At 38.0% G+C, this 19777-nt stretch overlaps 3 protein-coding genes across 3 annotated transcripts; 1 reads left to right on the plus strand and 2 right to left on the minus strand.

The window, feature by feature from the left end:
* Positions 1–601: 601 nt before the first annotated feature.
* LOC112629805 (beta-defensin 107A) lies at positions 602–4468 on the minus strand. Its single transcript, XM_025393401.1, has 2 exons — positions 4405–4468; positions 602–744 (listed from the first exon to the last, which is right to left on the minus strand). Exons 1-2 carry the CDS (start codon positions 4460–4462, stop codon positions 602–604), a joined length of 201 nt encoding a protein of 66 aa, XP_025249186.1. The 5' UTR covers positions 4463–4468.
* A 6359-nt stretch (positions 4469–10827) lies between these two features.
* LOC112630597 (beta-defensin 105A) lies at positions 10828–12766 on the minus strand. The gene is made up of 3 exons (XM_025395009.1): positions 12646–12766; positions 12260–12305; positions 10828–10990 (listed from the first exon to the last, which is right to left on the minus strand). The coding sequence occupies exons 1-3, from the start codon at positions 12713–12715 to the stop codon at positions 10870–10872; spliced, it is 237 nt and encodes a 78-aa protein (XP_025250794.1). The 5' UTR covers positions 12716–12766; the 3' UTR covers positions 10828–10869.
* A 2483-nt stretch (positions 12767–15249) lies between these two features.
* LOC112630531 (beta-defensin 106A) lies at positions 15250–18578 on the plus strand. The gene is made up of 2 exons (XM_025394884.1): positions 15250–15310; positions 18330–18578. The coding sequence occupies exons 1-2, from the start codon at positions 15262–15264 to the stop codon at positions 18476–18478; spliced, it is 198 nt and encodes a 65-aa protein (XP_025250669.1). The 5' UTR covers positions 15250–15261; the 3' UTR covers positions 18479–18578.
* Positions 18579–19777: the final 1199 nt, after the last annotated feature.

A 19777-nucleotide genomic window follows, 5' to 3' on the forward strand; every position in this document is an offset into this window, starting at 1 on the left:
GTCAACTTGAATTTTGATATGGGTGCATTTCATTCTAAAACTTGATGTTTTAGATCTAACAGGTAAATGAACAAGACTCTAAACAATTCCTACCTATAAAAGAGAGAAAGGAGTACATGACAGTGATACTGCTGAAGCAGCCACAATTAGCATCTGGCAGGTATTCCCTTTACTGAGAGGTTCAATCTGCTCACATTATAGATATCAGAATCTTGGCACAGAGGGCCCAGTGTCCTACAACTGTTTAAAGCCAGAGCTATAACTTTAGAACTCAATTCACCTGAGTGCCAGTCCAACCATTCCATTCCATCTGTTTTATCTATTTATTCAATGGCTCACTTTTTTATAAAGTGAAAAAAATCATGAATAGGCCCTGTGTCAGGAATTGACAGTGCGGAGGTCAACAAGATATAGTGTCTGCCTGGAAGAAGTTCACAGCCTAGGAAGGGTATCTCCCTGTAGCATTGGAAGCTGGACTGACATGGTTTCAGATAATCCAAACTTTGCAGATCAAAGAGAGACGGTGCAGAGAGATTTGTCCCACTGATATCGCAGCCAGAGAATCTTCACCTCTTTCATTCTTGCAGCTGGTGCTTAGTTTTTAATCTTTCTTTCTCTTTTTGCAGCAATATGGTGTTAATTCAGCTCTACAGCCCCCAATCTTTACTTCAAAGGTAAGACATTCAGCTTCACAGTGACCTTCCATTCTCTTACAAATTAGTGCTCTATGAATTGCTGTCCTGGCTAAGTAAAGAAAGCAATTTGTCTTTAGTTATCTATTAATTAGTAACTATAAGATAAAATTACATTGCCCAGGCCAAATTCAGACTTCCTCATTACCATAACTCCTAGAGACACAGACTATAAACCTAGAAATTAGAAAAATCAAATGTTATCTGAATAGTCATGTCTGAGCTCACACCCCTGGTACAATATAATCAATGTCCTTATTAAATAGCTAATTGGAAAAAACAGAAAAGATTTTCATATGTCAAAATCATATCTAGCTTGTACAGAAACAAAATGTTTCTTCCAAGGAAGGTGACAAAGTACTTTCTAATTCCAATGAACCATCCTTATCAACAGATTTTTTTTTCGTGTCTCCAAGTAGTCTCTGATTTACAGCAAAAGTTAAAGATTGTTCTGTTACATTACAGGCAGACCAATAGTAGATCATATGCCCTGGCGTATGGTTTTGGAGTCTCACAGTTTTAGGTAGAAAGATAAACAACATGATGCTAGTCCTTCTCAAATTTACTGTGCAAAGAACACCAATGGAATCATGTTTTTAGTTCTGGCAAGCAAATTTGGAGGGACATAGGCAATGTGTATTCATTCATAACAGAGATTAGGTTGAAGAGAAAAAAAATATGTCAAAACAGGAACTTTTTTAATTGGTAAGATACAGTCTTAGGAAAAAATAGTGGAAGAAGTAGCAGTTATTCTCAAAAGGAGTAACGTTTATTCCTGGAAATAACAACTTTGGGGGAAGAACAGTACATATTAGCTGCCATATATCTGAAATATTATCATGTGGAATATATTTTGTTAGTGCCAAGTTAAGGCAAAGACTAATGGAAAGAAATTTCAGGGACTTAGATTTCTGCTCCAATTAAGGAGAAATGTTTAAATAGTCCAAAGTTGAACTTGGGATACTGTGAGCTATAGATCACTGAAATTTATCAGGCATCTGAACAATCAATTGACACACACACACACAAACACACACACACACACATATATATAATCATGTATAGGGTGTTGAATACTGAATCATGGCAGAGAACAAAAAAATAAGTAGAAGAACTAATGACAGTTAAACAATGGTAAACTCTAACATAGCATAGAGTATGTGCCTGCCACTGCCCAAGCAGTTATATAGAAAGATTGTCAAACTGTCCCAAAGCAGTTATTTTTACCTTCAGACTTTTAGTCATAGAACCTCTGAGTTTCTCTGGACACATGAATATTTAGCTAATCACATCAGCTCCTAGCTTCCTATTTCTATATGTCCACATGAACAAATCTGGAAAAATGAAAAAGGAGTGGAATGATGTGAACTGCTTCTATGTAATCTTAATCATGTTCTATATTTTCTAACCCTGCCTGTTAGAACATCCTTGGAACCAAATAAAACAGTCAACTGTTTAGGATGGCAGGGTTGACCTTCAGCCCAAATCACAACAAAACTCGGTGAAAGAGAACCCTCTACCCTCACCTAGCCAACTTAGCTATTTTTGGACTTTTACATGAAAGAGAAATAAGGTTTTGTCTTTCTTCAGTCACTCTATTATTAAGATTCTTGATTATAACAAGTTAGTTTCTAATTAGCATAACAAGTTTATTCATCTTCAAAACAATGCTATTATTGTTATCATTTATAGAATGGAAAGTAAAACAGAGGGTACATACAGCTTATAAACGTTAGCACTGAGATCCAAACTCATACAGTTTGGCCTAACAACCTATGTTTATTGCCTTTTATATTGACCATTAAATTCACTTCTAACTCTGAGATTCTATGTGATTATGGTGATGGTAGTGGTTCTAATTTGTGCCCAAACTATGCTTATTATTGTAATTCAAATACATCTGAGATGAGTTTTGTGGGCAGGTAGCTATTATGCCTCCACATCTATAGACCGATCTGAATAAACTGGAGTACTGATTAAAGTGGGTGGGGAAGACAATTTAAAAGGAGTTTATCTATCCCGGAGCATTGTCTGACATCTATGAAAAGATGCTGAGGGCAGAAAATAGGGAACTGATTTTACAACTGAGACTTTCATGGAGTCACTGAAACTTTCATGGGGTCAAGGAGGTCACTGAAATAATGGAGTCACTGAAACTTTCATGGGGAAATTGTTCTTTGGCTCTGTTCTTTAGTTCTAGTCTTATCTATTTCCAAATGTGCAATACAAATACTACTTCTGCAGTATTTGTACTACAGAAGTACAGTACTACCAGGAAACCTTTCTGTATTTCCTAGTTAGAACCAAGTTTCCACATCTATGGCTTCTCTTTATACTTTGCATCTTTTACGGCACTTGTGAAAACTGTTTCATATTAAAGTTATTTGTGTATTTTCCTGTCTCATTGATATACTTACTCATACATGTTAAATGTATTGAAAGCTTATTTACCACTACAGGCAATGTCTTTTTGAACAACACAGAAAGAATAGACTAATAACTTCAAGCAAATTAAGGTCAATGTCCATGCTTTAATTATATTTTTACCTTTTTATTTTACCTACCTTTATCGTAGTGGACAGAACAATTTCTTGTAAGTGGTTAGCACACATTCAATATCTATTGGTTTTCTAGGACTACTGAGGACAGAATGTATATTAAAGAAATATAGAAATTCAGGAGCCATGAAGGAGCAGACAGGGGGCTTCGTGATGCATGGAGAACCTCTAATAGGAAAAGCTTCACAACAGAAGGAACGAAGGATAGTTGAGGAGGTATGGACATAAACATTTCTTAGGAACACAGTCGTGGTTGTATCAAGCAGAGAATCTCAAAGATGCAAAGACTTAAGAGATTAGTAAGCAAGATGTTAGTTTAGTGGTTTTAATAGTGTAATTTTCAACCAGTGTGTGAAAGCCAAAAAGTCTAAAATAATTTATGGATAAGATATTTGGACCAACGACTCAGACCTGAAAAAAAATTAGCTGTCTGAGGATCTAGTAACATAACTTCGGTTTAATTTAGACTACAAAGGCTGTACTTCCCTAACTTAACAAATATGTTTGGCATTTGCCTTGGAGATTTTTTTTTTTTTTTAATTCACTTTGGAATATGCTGAACCTGGCCCGGCGCGTGGCTCCTGCCTGTAATCCCAGGGCTCTGGGAGGCAGAGGAGGGGCGGATCGTGAGGTCAGGAGATCAAGACCATCCTGGCTAACACGGTGAAACCCCGTCTCTACTAAAAATACAAAAAAAAATTAGCCGGACGTGGTGGCGGGTGCGTGTAGTCCCAGCTACTCGGGAGGCTGAGGCAGGAGAATGGCCTGAACCCGGGAGGCGGAGCTTGCAGTGAGCCGAGATCGCGCCACTCACTCCAGCCTGGGCCACAGAGTGAGATTCCATCTCAAAAAAAAAAAAAAAAAAAAAAAAAGTGCTGAACCTGCGTTGCAGATTATAAAAGGAGGAAAGAGATCTAAAAGTACAAAGAAGTCTGAATTCCTTGGCAGAGCTGTTGAGGGAAGTTGACTAGATACTGTTAAGGTTGGAGACGTCCTGGTCAATGTGCTCCCGTTGTTTTGTGTCTGAGCTCAGGAAAAGATTTTCAGTGACTGGTTTGCCTTGGAACCTTCAACTTTGTAAAAGTTAAGCTTTCTTCTCAAAAGACATCCTGAGCAGACTATCATCTCTACCTCTAAAAGAATTTCCCTCTTACCTTGGAAAATTTGAGCAAGAAGAATGAGAGCAGCAAAAATAAAGAAAAATATTTTCATGGCTCCAGGAATCAGGGGAGAGCTGAAGAAGGAAGTGCAGTAGCTGGAATCAAGCTCTTTTATCAAGGGGCATTGATTAAAATATGTTCTACTGCCCTGAAGGGGCTGGAAGTCAACTTTGGTTTGTAATGTTCGTTGGGAACATAACTATTTTCCATGCTCCACTGATTCAAGCGTGGGCTGATGGATCAGATTTTATCTAAATCACATTTATGGGAGAGAAACGCTGAGAACCCTGCCTTTCTGCCTGGAATATTCTATCCTGTGTCTTTGTTTAGACTTCTCTCATTTTTCCTTCAAGTCTTATCTCAAGTATTACCATGTCAATAAGATACATAACCACCATCCTTTTCCTAGTACATGATTTTACGTAAAACCTATTCTTAAAAAAAATTAAACAAACAAAAACCTTTAATTTTAAGTTCAGGAGTACATGGGCAGGTTTTTGTTTTGTTTTGTTTTGTTTTGACACTCTATTGCGTGGAGTGCTGTTGCTTAAGGAGAAAAGGGTTAATCCATCAAAAATACATAAAAACCATTAATATGTTTTTATATTATTTGATTTAATTAAAGGGAGAAATAGACATTTCTATATTTATAGCAGAACATTTTTACACCAGTCTGTCAGCAACTGATAGAACACAGGGAAAAATTAGCAAAGTCATACATCATCTGAACAATACCACCATTCCATCGACTAAATTGATATTTATAGAACACGTCATAAGATAACTGAAAAATACACATTTTTTCAAGTATATATGATACATTCATACATATAAACCATATACTAGGTCATAAAACAAATATTGATGTGTTTAAAAACACTTAAATTCTTCAGAGTATATTTCTCACCACAAGGTGATTAAACTGGAAATCTATAAAATAAACTATTTAGGATATTTCCAAATATGTGGAAATAAAGCAACATAATTCTAGATTGTGTATGCATCAAAGAATGAACAATGAGAATAATTGGAAATCATTTCTATATATCAAATTTTGTGGAACACAACAAAACAATGACTTTGAAAGAAATTTGTATCCAAATACTTATTGTAGAAAAGAAGAAATGTTTAAATCTATGACTTAAAATTATGCTCTAAGAACCTTAGAAAAGGGAACAATGTAAGCCCAATTATACAGAATAAATGAAAAAGAAGTTGTCACTACAGATCCAAGAAACATTAAAATAATATAAAAATTTTGTCAACATGTATATGCCAAAACATTTCACAACTTACATAAAATGGAAAAATTCTCTCAAAAATTTAACTTACCAAAATTGACACAAGAATTAGCAGAAAATATAAGTATTTCTATATCTCTTAAAGAAATTAAATATGTTATTAAAAGAAGAATGGCTTCTGCTTAAGATGTAGAAATATGTAAAGAAAATCATCCCACACAAAACAAATACACAGAAAAACACATGGCAACCTGCAAATATTCAGTTTCTTGAACTCATTGGAAAGCTAAGGTCACAAGTCAGCCACCTACCTACAAATATAAGAAAAGACAGGAACCTCCAAAAAATGAAGAACATGAGAGCTTGCTCACTGAAGCGGATTACCCCCAGAATATGATTTAAAAGATTTCAAGTAAAGTCTGTAAAGAATTGCTAAGAGCAAGTATAAACTGGAGAAACAATATAAACTTCTGGAGTCAGAGACAAAAGAGAAATTCACACCAACGTTTAATGTCTTCTCCATAGACTCAGTGGGTGCTTACAGAAAAGATCAGAGTATTTCATGATGTAAGTTGGGTGAGGGGAAGAGCAGCCACTGTGAGAAAGAATGAAAGCTTGCAAGAATCTTTCTCTTATATGGAAAAGAAAGTCTTAATTTCTTAATTAAGAAACCAGAGGAAGAACAACACTTGTTTGTACAGCACTGGTGCAATAAACAATCTAAAAAATGCAAAACAAAATATTAAAGCTAGGAGAACTAGGAGAAGGGAGCACATTAGAAAACAAAAACAAAAGACATCCTCTACTTTGTCAACAGAGAAGGCATATATGCCTCCTGCCGGTAGAAAGATGGCAGAATAGCTGCAGCAAACTTCTCATCAAAAGATACGCAAGCCAGGCCAGGTGTGGTGATTCACACCTGTAATCCCAGCACTTTGGGAGGCCAAGGTGGGCAGATCACTTGAGCCAGGAGTTTAGTTTGTGACTAGTCTGGGCAACATAATGAGACCCCATCTCTACAAAACATACAAAAATTAACTGGACATGGTGGCAGGCACCTGTGATCTCTCACCTCAGGAGGCTGAGGTGGGAGGATCATTTGAGCTCCAGAGGCAGAGAATGCAGTGAGCCGAGATCATGCCACTGCACTGAGCATCAGAATGAGACCCTGTCTGAAAAAAAAAAAATCGAGGCAGAAGAAAATGGAATAACATCTTTACAATGTAGCAGTGAAGTCATTTGGTCCTGGGTTTTACTATGTGGGAGTTTTGTTAGTGTTATTATTATCAGTTCATGCACTTTATTTGTTATTGGTTCATTTTAGACTTTCTATATCTTCTTGAATTAGGTTTGATATGTATGCATTTCTAGGCATTTATTCATCTAGGTTATCAAAATTGTTGCCATACAATTGTTTACAGTATTCCTTTATAATACTTTTAAAAAAATTTTCCTAAGATCATTTGTAAAACTTCTCTTTCACTCATGATTTTGGTAATATGAGTATTCTCTTTTTTTCTTAGTCAGTCTAGTTAGAGGCTTGTCAATTTTGTTGATCATTTCAAAAAATAAATTTTTTTTGTTGATTTGTTCTATTGTTTTCTTAGTTTCTATGTCATTTATTTTTACTCTAATATTTATTATTTTCTTCCTTCTGCTTGCTTTGGGTTTAGTTGGCTCTTCCTTAATTTTCTTGAGATGGAAAATAATTCCATCTTCCATCTCAAGATGGAATTTTAAATCTATCTGATTTTAAATCTATCTTCTTTATAAATATAGGCATTTGCAACTATAAATTTTCCTTTAAGCATTTTTTTAGCTGTATCTCACAGTTTTGGTAAGTTGTTGTTGTGTTGTGTATTTTAAAATGTTTTGGGGATTCCCTTTAAAATATTTTCTATGTTCCCTTATGTTTTCTGCTTTGACCCATCATTTATTTACACTTGTGTTGTTTAATTTCCACGTAGTTGTGACTTTCCCAAATTTCTTTCTATTATCCCATTGTGTTCAGAGAACATACTTTGTATGATTCCTATCCTTTTAAATGTATTGAGGGAGCTTGTTTTTAAATCTAACATACAGTCTATTCTAAAGAATATTTCATGTGAACAGAAGAAGAATGTGTATTTTGCTGTAACTGATGCAGTGTTCCACAGATGACTTTGAGGTCTAATTGTTTTACAGTGCTGCTCAAATCTTATATTTCCTTGCTAATCTTTTTTCTAGTTGTTTTGTCTATTATTAAAAGTGGTATATTAAAGTCTACTGCTATTACTGTTGAATTCTCTATTTCTCTCTTCAATTCTGTCCGTTTTCCCTTCATGTATTTTGGCACTCTGTTGTTAGGGGCATGTGTTTATACTTGTTATATTATCTTGATGGGTTAAGTCATTAACATTATAAAATGCCCTTCTTTGTCTTTGGTACCAATTGTGTCTTGAAGTTTGTTTTGTGCACTATTAGTATAGCCACTACAGCTTTCTTTTGGTTATTGTTTGTATGGCAAATCTCTTTCCATCCTTTTACTTTCAGCTTCTTTGCTTCCATGAATCTAAAGTGTAAAGAAAAAGTGTCCCTGGACCAAACTGAGGGTCGGGCTGCTATTTCTCACAGCCCAATAACGAGATGCAAATAAACTGGGGAGGAAGAGAGCTTTTATTTCTGCAACCAGTTACAGGGAGAAGGCCTGGAAATTATCACCAGACCAACTTAAAATTACAAAGTTTTCCAGAGCTTATATATCTTCTAAACTATATGTCTATGTGTAAGTGTGCATTCAACTAAAGACCTAAGTGATTAACTTCTTTTAATCTATACCTAAGGTCTGAGTCCTGAACACATTCCTCTGGAGCCTCGGTAAATGTACTTAATCAAAATGGGTCCAGGTGCTGGGGTGATGACCCTTATCTTGTCTCCTGCTAAATCACTGATGTTTAGGGAGTTCTTCAGACCTCCCACAAACTTGTTTAATCCTAAACGAGTCCTATTAAGAACTCCTTCGTTATTTTGTCATGCTTTAAGGCCCAGGAAAGGCCTAAGCAAAACTCTTGGTTGGAATTTTGTTACATTCCAGCCTTTATATGAGGGCACTGTTTTTTAAGCTTTTAATATTTAACTTAACCACTTAGTGAGTACTAAAACAGTTGTTATGGAGGCTTGGATTAGTGAGACCTGGCCTGCCACAAAAGGGGATAATTTGTGACTAGGCGAGCACCTGTGGGAAATGTCCCCTGAAGCTGCCATCTGGATGCTACATGAGGTCATTATCAGGGCACAGCTACTGGTCTACCACGTTGTATGACTTTGAGACACTCACATGAATCTTTCATTAGAAGAAACTTCAACTAGGTTCCAGAGCATTTTTTACGATAAACAATGCAGTATTTGGAATGAGTAAGTAGTATTCCAGTTTCCTGGTGTTCTGTAAGCTAGCAGCTGCATTTGCACTGTGGAGACCTGGGGAGGAGGAGCATCTGCGAGCAGATAATTACTGTGAACTGGACTCTTAAGATCAAATACCCTACTTCCCACTGCCCTGGGGTAATTCTTGTAGAAATGTAGGAAACACTCTCGGCTTCTTGAGGGCTGTGTTTCAAATCTCTTTTGGAGAACAGTGGCTCATATGTAAATAGAATGAATCTAAAAATTGAATCAATCAAGCATGAAAAGGTTTCCCCCAATGGATAGTTCCAAAGAAAGAATTTAATACGTACAGATAAAGTGTTGGAAAAGATGACCATGCAAAGCGGGAGCAATGAGGCAAACTTACTGATAGTCACAGCTGAAATCTCCCGCTGCCCTAAGGTCTGAGGAAACACGGAAGGATTTGTGTGAGCCTGGGAGGAGCACTGGCTGGCAGAAGCTAAACTTGCGGTGGGACTGCCAAGTGAGAGCAGAAGACAGAGAAGCAGGGGCTTGGCTGAGCGGGAAGAGCCACTGCTAGAGAAGAGAGGGAGTCGGGGAGAGATACACACTGCCCTCCCTTCTTCAGTCTCCCATTCTCCTAGGAGACACTTACAGTGACCAAAACCAGCCAGAAGTCAGGAAGCCTAGAAAATGTAGTTTGCATTTAATAGTTCCCATTTTACTCAGCAAAGCAGAAAAAAAACAAGGAACAGATTTGAGCACAGGGAGACAAATAATAGGCCCAAATGTTAAACAAAACATTGTTTAGTCTCATCCGTTAAAACTAAGTAACCAAGTTCAAGTCACTGGTCATAGGGCTGGTAATTTTGACCTTTATTTTGTGAAGCTGGATTTTATTTCACAAGGCAAAAGTTATACAGTCAACCATTTATGTACATTCTGTGTTGAACATTTTAAGTTAATCTCTAATCATTTTCTTTCACAGGTAAATACACCATAAGTACTAGAATCAATGAATGACAGTATTTAGGCAAACCAAGAAACAATGTGAATATAAAAATAATGTATTTGATAGAGTTATTACTCCATTAACATAGTTAGTACATACAGATGGATACACAGAACAAGACAGCAATGTGCACACCAGTTACTGGATCCTAGCTGTGACTCTGAAGAACTGACACCCTCTTGAGCCTCAATATTTTCAAATATAAATAGGAGTAATAAAACCTACCTCGTAAGGTAATCATGAGTCATATGAGAGAAGTATGGAAAATATTTCATAAATCATAAGGTACTCTACAAATACATAGTAGTGGTATCTGACTGAGCAGATACTAGGTACACATTTTTTTTAAAGGTCATCTCGCCCAGCGTGGTGGCTTATGCCTATAATCCCAGCACTTTGGGAGGCCAAGGCGGGCAGATGACCTAAGGTCAGGAGATCGAGACCAGCCTCGCCAACATGGTGAAACCCCGTCTCTAGTAAAAATAGAAAAATTAGCAGGGCATGGCAGCAGAAGCCTGTAGTCCCAGCTACTTGGGAGGCTGAAGCAGGAGAAACGCTTGAACCCGGGAGGTAGAGGTTGCAGTGAGCCAAGATCGAGCCACTGCACTCCAGCCTGGGTGACAGAGTGAGACTCCATCTAAAAAAAAAAAAAAAAAACAAAAAAAAAAACCAGTCGTCTTTTAAAAATAAGCAATAAAATAAAAATAAAACAAAGAGAGAAAGAAATGAGACTGATTCTGAGACTCACTCACTGTGTGATTTGGATAAACCACATAACTTCCCTTGAACGTCTTTGAATACCCAGGCCTGCTTCTATGGCCATCAGTGTGCTGGTCTGGTTTGTCACACCCTCTGTCTGCAGCAGAGGAAGTTCAGCCTGCAGCTTCCATCGGGTTTCTCATTCTCCAAGCACTCCTTCCTGCATTTCCCCCGACCGAGCTTGCACGACTCGCAGACGGCAAACCTCCCTGTGCCAAGAAACAGCTGCTGACGGAGCTTTCCAGGAAATGTCTAGAAATGGGGAACATGTGAAACACCACCAAAAAAAAAGGGAGACTTCGTATGTATGATTACAAGGAATATTTTCAAGAACGGGCCCAGAGTTTTCAAAAAGAGCTCCTGCCTTTTGCAGGAGGGAGTTGGGGAGAGTTAGTTTTTAAGCAACAGATCATCACAATTCCTACTCTCCAAGTGTTTGTCATCTTGCAGGGATCAAAAGTAAACCACAGGCAGACAAAGAGACCTACGTATTACAGAACTATAAAAATACATACCTGATATGACTGTGAAGTTTGCTAGACAAAAATGGGAGGGGTATATTGTGGTTTTGAAAAGATCCTCGAAGATGAAGTTAAGAAACTTAGGTTCAACTCTTGTTTGGGCCTAGTAATCGCCAGGTTCTTAAGGTCCACATTCTCATTTGTCCAGTGGCCATTCGAGAAGCACCTGACTACATTTTTAAATCTGTTTAGGGATCAAATGGAATATTATATGCAAATATTTTTGTTATAATAATACCTACCACATAGGAGTGTTTTGAGGATTACATGACAAACTCCGTGAAAAGTTTTTAACAGGATGCCTAGTACAGAGCAAACACTCAAGTACTAGTAGCAACCTTAATGTTTCTCACTTTGAAATTCTGTCTAAAACCTTTTCAACTTTGTCTACAATATTTCTTTTAGTTTTGTTTACAATGTGCTTTCTTTCTGTGTAAGATGACTTCAAAGAAAAAGAAAAGATCTGGGGACTATTCGTTATGAATAGTTTTTCTGCAGTGGTGCTGAGTTTTCATTGAAGCAACCTCACTCTTTAATTTGAGCTTCCGTCAACTAACCTCATGCATTTGTGACATATATTATTACCAGACTTAGAAGCAGAGCTTGCAAGAGATGGGCAGACATGTTCACAGAGCAGTGCTAATTGGCTGGTACAAGACTAAATCTAAGAACTTGGTTTAGTGAACACCAACAGCTAGTGGGAAAAACCACTGAGTCCACATCTCTATGGCCAAATTACAGTCCAGTCACAAAGATTTTTTTTATGAAATCAAAAATATCCAAATATTATCCTTGGAACAAGAAAAAGAGAAGAAGACAACTTAATGAACTGGTTTTTCAGACAATTCTGTTTCCACCACTATCTCTGTCCCCTCTTTGTCTCCAGACATCAGAGAGAGCTAACAGAGCCAGAGTTCCTAAGAGAAAAAATAATTATATAGAAGATATTTAACTTACCTGATGGAAATGGTTCGGAAAACTCAAGTCCTGCCTGGCACCCTAAATTCAAAACAAAATACATTTTGAAGATTAAAATCAACACAGGAATTAACACTGTATAAAACATTCCCAACTCCACGTGTGACATGGTATATCAGGAGGCAGTAGATCACAGAGTTGCAATCTTTATTCTATTTCTCAAGGTCAGCATTCCAGGTAACCAGCAAAAACAAATCACAAAAAATATATACTATATGCAGTTTGCTCCTAGAAAATGTCACTGTAGGTCTAAGAAATTCCCATGACAGGCACCATGAGAGCTTGACCATTAAGGTCAAACATCGAAGAATCATCAGGCTTTATAATCTGCCCAATCGAAATCCCATCCATTTTTATTTACCTGATGGCTGTTGAACCAAAATGAAGAACACGGCAAATACGAAATAAAATGTCTTCCTGATCAGGGCCATCTTTTAGGGAAGACTCTTCAGAATAGAGATTGGGATTTCTTGAGAAGACCCAAACGAGAGGCTCATTTTTATTTAAAAGTAATGAGGAGATGCTCTTGATCAGTGAAGCGAATCAATAAAAGCACAATTATATGCTCCATTTCCCAGGATCAAGGGATGATATCATGGATAACAACCCTTGGCATCCAGAAAGCCTTTTATTTTGGGGAGCCTAACTGGTGTAGTGGAGAGAACACCAGGCTAGAGGTTGAAAGAGCAGAGGCCATGCTAGTTTCTGCCATACTAATGCAGGGGCTGGAAGCTAGTGACTCCTTTCATCTCTTCCAGCTTCTGTTTTCTGGGAGAAGATAAGAACCCACTCACAAACTCTGCTTGCCTCTCAAGGTTTTGTAAGAATCTAGTATGATTATAACGCAGAAGTGTTTTGAACATGTGGAATGCTTAGAAGGAGGCCTGGTACCATGTAAGAACTCAGTAAATGTGAACTCTCACTTTTCTAGCTTTCATTTTTATTGTCTACAAGTATCACAGGGAGAAAAGGAGGGGCAGCAATCATTTTGTCCAGTTAGTTCTGAGTCCCCTTTCCTGTAAGATACCACTTCACACACCAAAGCCATAATTACTGCATATTTTAAATTCATTAAGGAAATGGGTATTGGCCCAGATGTGTGGCTTATGTCTATTATCATAGCTTTTGGGGAAGCTAAGGCAGGTGGATTGCTTGAGACCAGGAGTTCTGAGACCAGCCAGAGCAACACAGTGAGACCTTGTCTCCACAAAAATAAATAAATAAATAAATAAATAAATAAATAAATAAATGTTTTTAATTTGCTAGGCACAGTGGTATGTTCCTGGAGTCACAGCTACTTGGGAGGCTGATGTGGGAGGATCACCTGAGCCAGCAGTTTAAGGCTGCAGTGAGCCATAAGCATGCCACTGCACTCCAGCCTGGGCAACGGAGCGAGATCCTGTTTCAAAACAACAACAACAACAAACACCAAAAAAACACACAAAAAAAGTGGAATGAAAAGCAAGATTTATACCATCTTCCCCTCAAATAAGTTCTGCTTATTCCTACCCTGTTGCCTATATTTACGTGATGTTCTGTTCTTCATTTCTGTAATGTAAAGTAGAAAAAATTTTAAATATAGACTACAAAGTATACGACTTACAAAGTATATGACCTTGGATAGGTTGCTTAATTTGATGAACCTCAAGTTTCCTAACCCTTAAAATGAATATATAATTATGGTACTTAGTCACAGAGCATTTAAGAGGCTTGCTGAGATAAGGTATATAAAGTACTTAGCAGAGTTCCTGGCTACTATCACTAGTACTACCTGCACATTTCTCTCTATTCAGCCTTGAACCTAAGTTTTCTGTAAACACTTTTTCAAGTTCATTAATTCACCATGAACCTTTTCTGACCTATGCAGGAAGGCACTCATTTTTTTGTTGCTGCTGTGACTTGCAAACAATTCAGATTCAGAATCCAAGCTAATGCCTGTATACATAGGGGATAGGGCCGAGTCTCAGGGCTTTCAGCTTTTAGGCATTTTGTATAGCCTGCATCAGGACCAACCTCCTAGGTAAATGCCCAGTGCAGTCACAGTTCTCTGCCTTAACTTGGGGTTTAATGCTCTGCAGTCACTGTTTTGAAAGTCTTAATAACTTTACCTTTGAATATATGCATTGTAAATAAGTCTGATGGGACAGTGGAGCATGCTCTGGGACTTTGGAAGCATGGCTTATGTGCACTCCAGACCACCTTTCCCTTTTCACCTTCCTGGGAGTATTCTTAGCCACTCGTCCCTCACTTTTGGCACCCTGGGCCCCACCTGGCCTCCCCCTTACTATCCTCTTCCAGCCACCATCCACCCCACAGTGGCATGGCTGTGAATATGCAAAGGACTGGAGTTGAGTGTCTAAGCCCTGAGTGTCTAGGGCAAGGCATGATGGTTACCAGCCCCTTGCTATGCCAACGGTGCCATGATGCAGGTGGGCAGCATGGCAGGACCCAGCACAAAAAGCGTGCAGCATACAGCAAGATTCAAATTTTTTAACAAATATATGCTTAGGTCAAGCCCTTTGCCAAGTTTGCAAAGCTCAAAAAGACTGAATCTGGAATTCAGATTCCACCTCACTGTGGTTCATCAGCTCTTAACTGAAGCATTGAGATATTGTATAATTACTCTCATTTTACATATGAGTAAACCAAAAGCTGTTCAGAAGCGCAGCCAGGATTAGAAATCAAACTGCTGGACTCCAGATATTTTTACTTTTTCTGTGTCTGCCTTACTCTGTCCTCCCTTTATCCCCACTTTCCTTCTTGAAAACTTGCCAGAATCAGAAAAAATGATGAGCTGTAGACTGAGTGACACCCACTGAGGTTGGCTGGGCTCTGTGCAGCAGAGCATGGAAATCCTCTCGTTTCTGATAAGCCTCACTGATCAAGATGTTACTTGGTCTGGAGAAATGTATAAATGCGGATGTTTGCTGCTCTTTCCTCATGGACACGGCGCTGATCTCTCAAGACGCTCCCAGTCATGAGGACTTTCCTCTTTCTCTTTGTTGTGCTCTTCTTTCTGACCCCAGGTAAAATGGGCATCTTTACAGGGAAGGTGATCGGAGGCGGTGTCCCAGAGAGAGGGTCCCCTTCAGTGAACGCCTGGGTGTGATCAACCCATCTACTACAAGAGGTGATATCCCCCAACGCCTCTTCTGTAATTCCTTTGCATTTTACATTCTTATCTAGGAGGGGCTGTCACAGGTTTGAAAGAGTAAAGGAAGGCCAGGAAACATGTCTTTTGGCATCCAGTCTCATGCTCACTAACAAAAACAAAAATTGAAAAAAAATTAAAAACAAGGATAGCAGTCTATGAACCTTTTAAAATATAGTTATGGTAGAGATTGAGACAGGTAAGGAGGAGAGAGAGGTAAGGATCTGAGCTTAGAGACACCTATGCATGCATGCCAGTCATGGCAACAGGTAAAGCAGCATAACTTGGACTGCCATTTCTTAATCACATATCATCAAGCCACGTACTGTGATGAGAGTTTCACATAAAATGCATCTAGTCTTCCAATGCCAGTGCCTTTAAGGAAAACTCTATCCTACCTCTAATTTAATGGCAGTTAGAGAAAATCTTTTTGGGTTTGAAGGTCCATTTTACAAATTTTATTACAGATGCAGACATTGTGCCTCAGACGGGCTGCTTCTCAGAGTCATATAGATAACCAAAACAAAGCCAGGGCAGGAGCCCAACTGCCTTGCCACAGTAAGAGGCATTAAAGACGCCCTTCCCATATCGAAACTCTCTTCACTTTCTCCTGCTCCCGGGAATCTCCGATGGCTCCAATTGTATCCTCTCCAAAATGAAGGCGTAAGACTAGGCTCATGTGAGCCTCCAGAGACCTAAAGAAAGGGATTCTCAGAGCCCACAGTAAGTCCCAATTTGTGCCAGATGCCAGTGATATACGATCCCATGTGTAACGCTCAACTTTTCACATCAGCTGCTCATAGCTCTGGTCTGTTTTGTGACAAGCCTGTGAGAGGAGATTCTGTGTCAGGACACGAGGATATAGGACCCACAGTGACCTACTGTATTCAGGCCACTGGCTTTGATGTGCACGTTGGAAACTGGCCAGAGGTATCTTTTTCAGATCACTCATACTTATTATATAATTAGTCAAAAAAAGATATTTAAAACTATAAAATTATCTATTAGATAATACTATAATTATAAAATTATAGATAATTATTTACTATATTATATAATTATAGATTCTTATATCTATCATTACATAACACTTGTTATATAATTATTAGATAACCTAATAATTATCTATTAGATATACTATAGTATAATACTATACTATAATCGAATTTAGAGAAAATCTTTTTGGTTTACTATAGTATTATAGTATAGCATAGTATATGCTATAATTATTTACTAGTATTATAATATGGTATTATACTATAATATTATTATAGTATAGTATAATATAGTATAATGTAATATATTATAGTATAATGTAATATTATATTATAGTATAATATTATACTAGTATTATATACTATATAGTATTATACTAGTATATATACTATATATATATATATATTATTATTCTTTTTTTGAGACTCTGTTGCCTGGGCTGGAGTGTAGTGGCACAATCTTGGCTCACTGCACTGCAACCTCTGCCTCCCAGGTTCACGCAATTCTCCTGCCTCAGCCTCCTGAGTAGCTGGGATTACAGGCACATGCCACCATGCCCGGCTAATTTTTTGTAATTTTAGTAGAGATGGGATTTCACCATGTTGGTCAGGCTGGTCTCGAACTCCTGACCTTGTGATCCACCCGCCTCAGTCTCCCAAAGTGCTGGGATTACAAGTGTGAGCCACTGCACCCGGCCAGATACTATATTATACTAGTATATTATTGCTACTAGTATTATATACTAGTATATAGTATAGTATATATACAAGTATAATACTATAGTATACACTTTTATACTAGTATATGCTATAATACTAGTATTTTTATAGTATATATTAAGCTATACTATAATACTATACTAAACCAAAAGATTTTATCTGAATACCACACTGTAGTCTATAGTATAGTATATTAGTATCTGCCTTACAGTAGGGCAGAGAGAACATAGACCCCTGGCAGTGAGAGCCAGAGTTCATCGAGCTTTGAAATAGTGGAGTATTTTCACTTATGAACTGATGTGCTCATCCTGGATAATGCTGGCACTAATCCATCTGGCTGTAAGTTTTACGTAGATGTGAATTAGGCACCTTTATATGTTGACATTAAATATATGTACATTATAGTATAGACATTAAATGCAATCTCTGTACATCTGATGCCTTCATTATGTATACACAAATTGGGCAACTCTAAAATGTTGATCCTGGTAAGATGTCCTGTCTGTCCTTAACTTGAAGCAGGTTGCTCTTGAGACTGCTACTGATAAAGCCCTAAGGTGGGAACTGGAATTCTATGCAAACTGAACAGAGAAAATCTTAGAAAAGCATTCCGAACATGCTGCACCCTCCTTCTCTAAAGCACAAGTTTTCCACAGTAGATGCTTTGGTGCAATATGGAGGAGAAATCAGGCTGAGCCTCCCAAGCAAGCTTCTATCTAGCACAGTAAACTCATTTTCTTTTTGTATCTTTATCCCTTCCTTTGCTCTGGTCTGGAGCTATCTCCTCAGTCTCAGCTCCTGCTCTACTCTCACCAGGTAGCAGCCTCTAAGAGTGCACTGGGAAAAGGAGCCACCTCTGCGAGTGTTTATGGGAACCAGTTGATAATTATCCCCAACAGATTTCGATCCTAGAACCATAGCTTAGGTTTCCCAAAGCTCCTACACAGCTTGGTCTCAAATGCTGAAAGACAAATGTATTCTTTCTGGTATTTTACCCTGTGTGACTACAAGACTGAAATATCAGATAAAAATCAGGTCCCCTACCATCTCATCGACCGGTAGAATATGGCACTATGACAGCTTGTGAAAAAATCTTCACCAACTAGTCATACAACTGTATCTGGTAAACACACGTGTCTGAAAAGGGAATTAATCCAAATGGCTCCTTCCCTCGTGTAGCCAAGAATGCATTTTTTGATGAGAAATGCAACAAACTTAGAGGGACATGCAAGAACAGTTGTGAGAAAAATGAAGAACTTACTTCTTTCTGCCAGAAGTCTCTGAAATGCTGTCGGACCATCCAGACATGTGGGAACACTACAGACTGATGCAGAAGATTGAGGTTTCCAGCGACGCATACATAACCTAGCTTCATTTTACTCTTGCCTCTACTGTAAGCAGACACTTTAATAAATATAAATGACTGTCTTTGCTCGGTTTGTCAAGTGTTTCATTTAGAAAGAAGAACAACACTGCCTGACCTTGATGCTCCCTCCATCCTGGTTTGTTTTTCTATCATTCTGAGATAAAGAAATTGTCCCAAAGCCATATGATATTTTCCTTAAAAGAGGACTAGAAGAGACTAGAAATCAACAAATCTCTAGCCTGTACTCAGTCAGTTGGGCCTTACTAACCTATTGAGATGAAAGAAGTAAACAAAAGTAAAGAAAAAAAAAGGGAGAAAGTGAGGTAGAAAGAAGATGAATAGGTAATGAGCACACTTTAAAAAAATTTTTACCATCGTGCCATATGCCCACATAGATGAGCACACATTTACATGAATAGCTACATGAACGACAAATTGGTGGATAGGCAGTCCATTTATCAAGGACTTTTATGTGTCACACACTCACCTGTCTAAATTAATCATCATGACTCCATGTCTTTAATTGGGACTGGTTAAATATTTCCTGTAGAATTGTTCTCTCCATGTAAATCTGAGATAAAATTTGCTGACAGGCAGAGGGGTTGTAAATACCTCTATGATTCTCAGTAACTCCAGTGATTTAGATCCTCTTCCCCAAATCACTGCCTACTATTTTCCTAGGAACTGGCTAACAATTTACCTTCTGATTCTAAGCCTCAAAATTACTGTTACGGTGGGAATGTGTTCTTCCAAAATTAATGCTGAAGCCTAATTCCCACTGTGGTGATTAAGAGGTGAGGCCTTTGAGGAGGTGATTAAGCCTGGAGGGCCCTGCCCTCATGAACGGAATTAGCACCCTTATAAAAGAGGTTGAAAGAAGCTGCCTTGCTCCTTCCACCATGGGAGGACACAGAGTTTGTCTCTTCAGCCACGTGAAGCCTGAGCAACCAGATGCTATCTTGGAAGCAGAAACTGGGTCCTCAGGATATAACAAATCTTTTAGGGGTCTTCCAGCCCCTAAAACTAAGTAATAAATTTCTATTGTTTACATATCACCCATTATAAGAGATCTTATTATAACAGCATGAATGGACTGAGACAATTACTCAGTTTGAGTAAGAATTTCCTGTCATGTTTCCAATGCTTAAGAGTTAGTTTCGGTTTCCTGCTGGCTCAGAAATCTTGCCTTACCTCCCCTTTAATTTTTCAAAGTCGATAGATTTAATTCTATTATAATCAATAACCCTTTTATGGAAAGGAT

The sequence above is a fragment of the Theropithecus gelada genome, chromosome 8 (assembly GCF_003255815.1).
Source record: "Theropithecus gelada isolate Dixy chromosome 8, Tgel_1.0, whole genome shotgun sequence".
NCBI classification, from domain to species: Eukaryota; Metazoa; Chordata; class Mammalia; order Primates; family Cercopithecidae; genus Theropithecus; species Theropithecus gelada.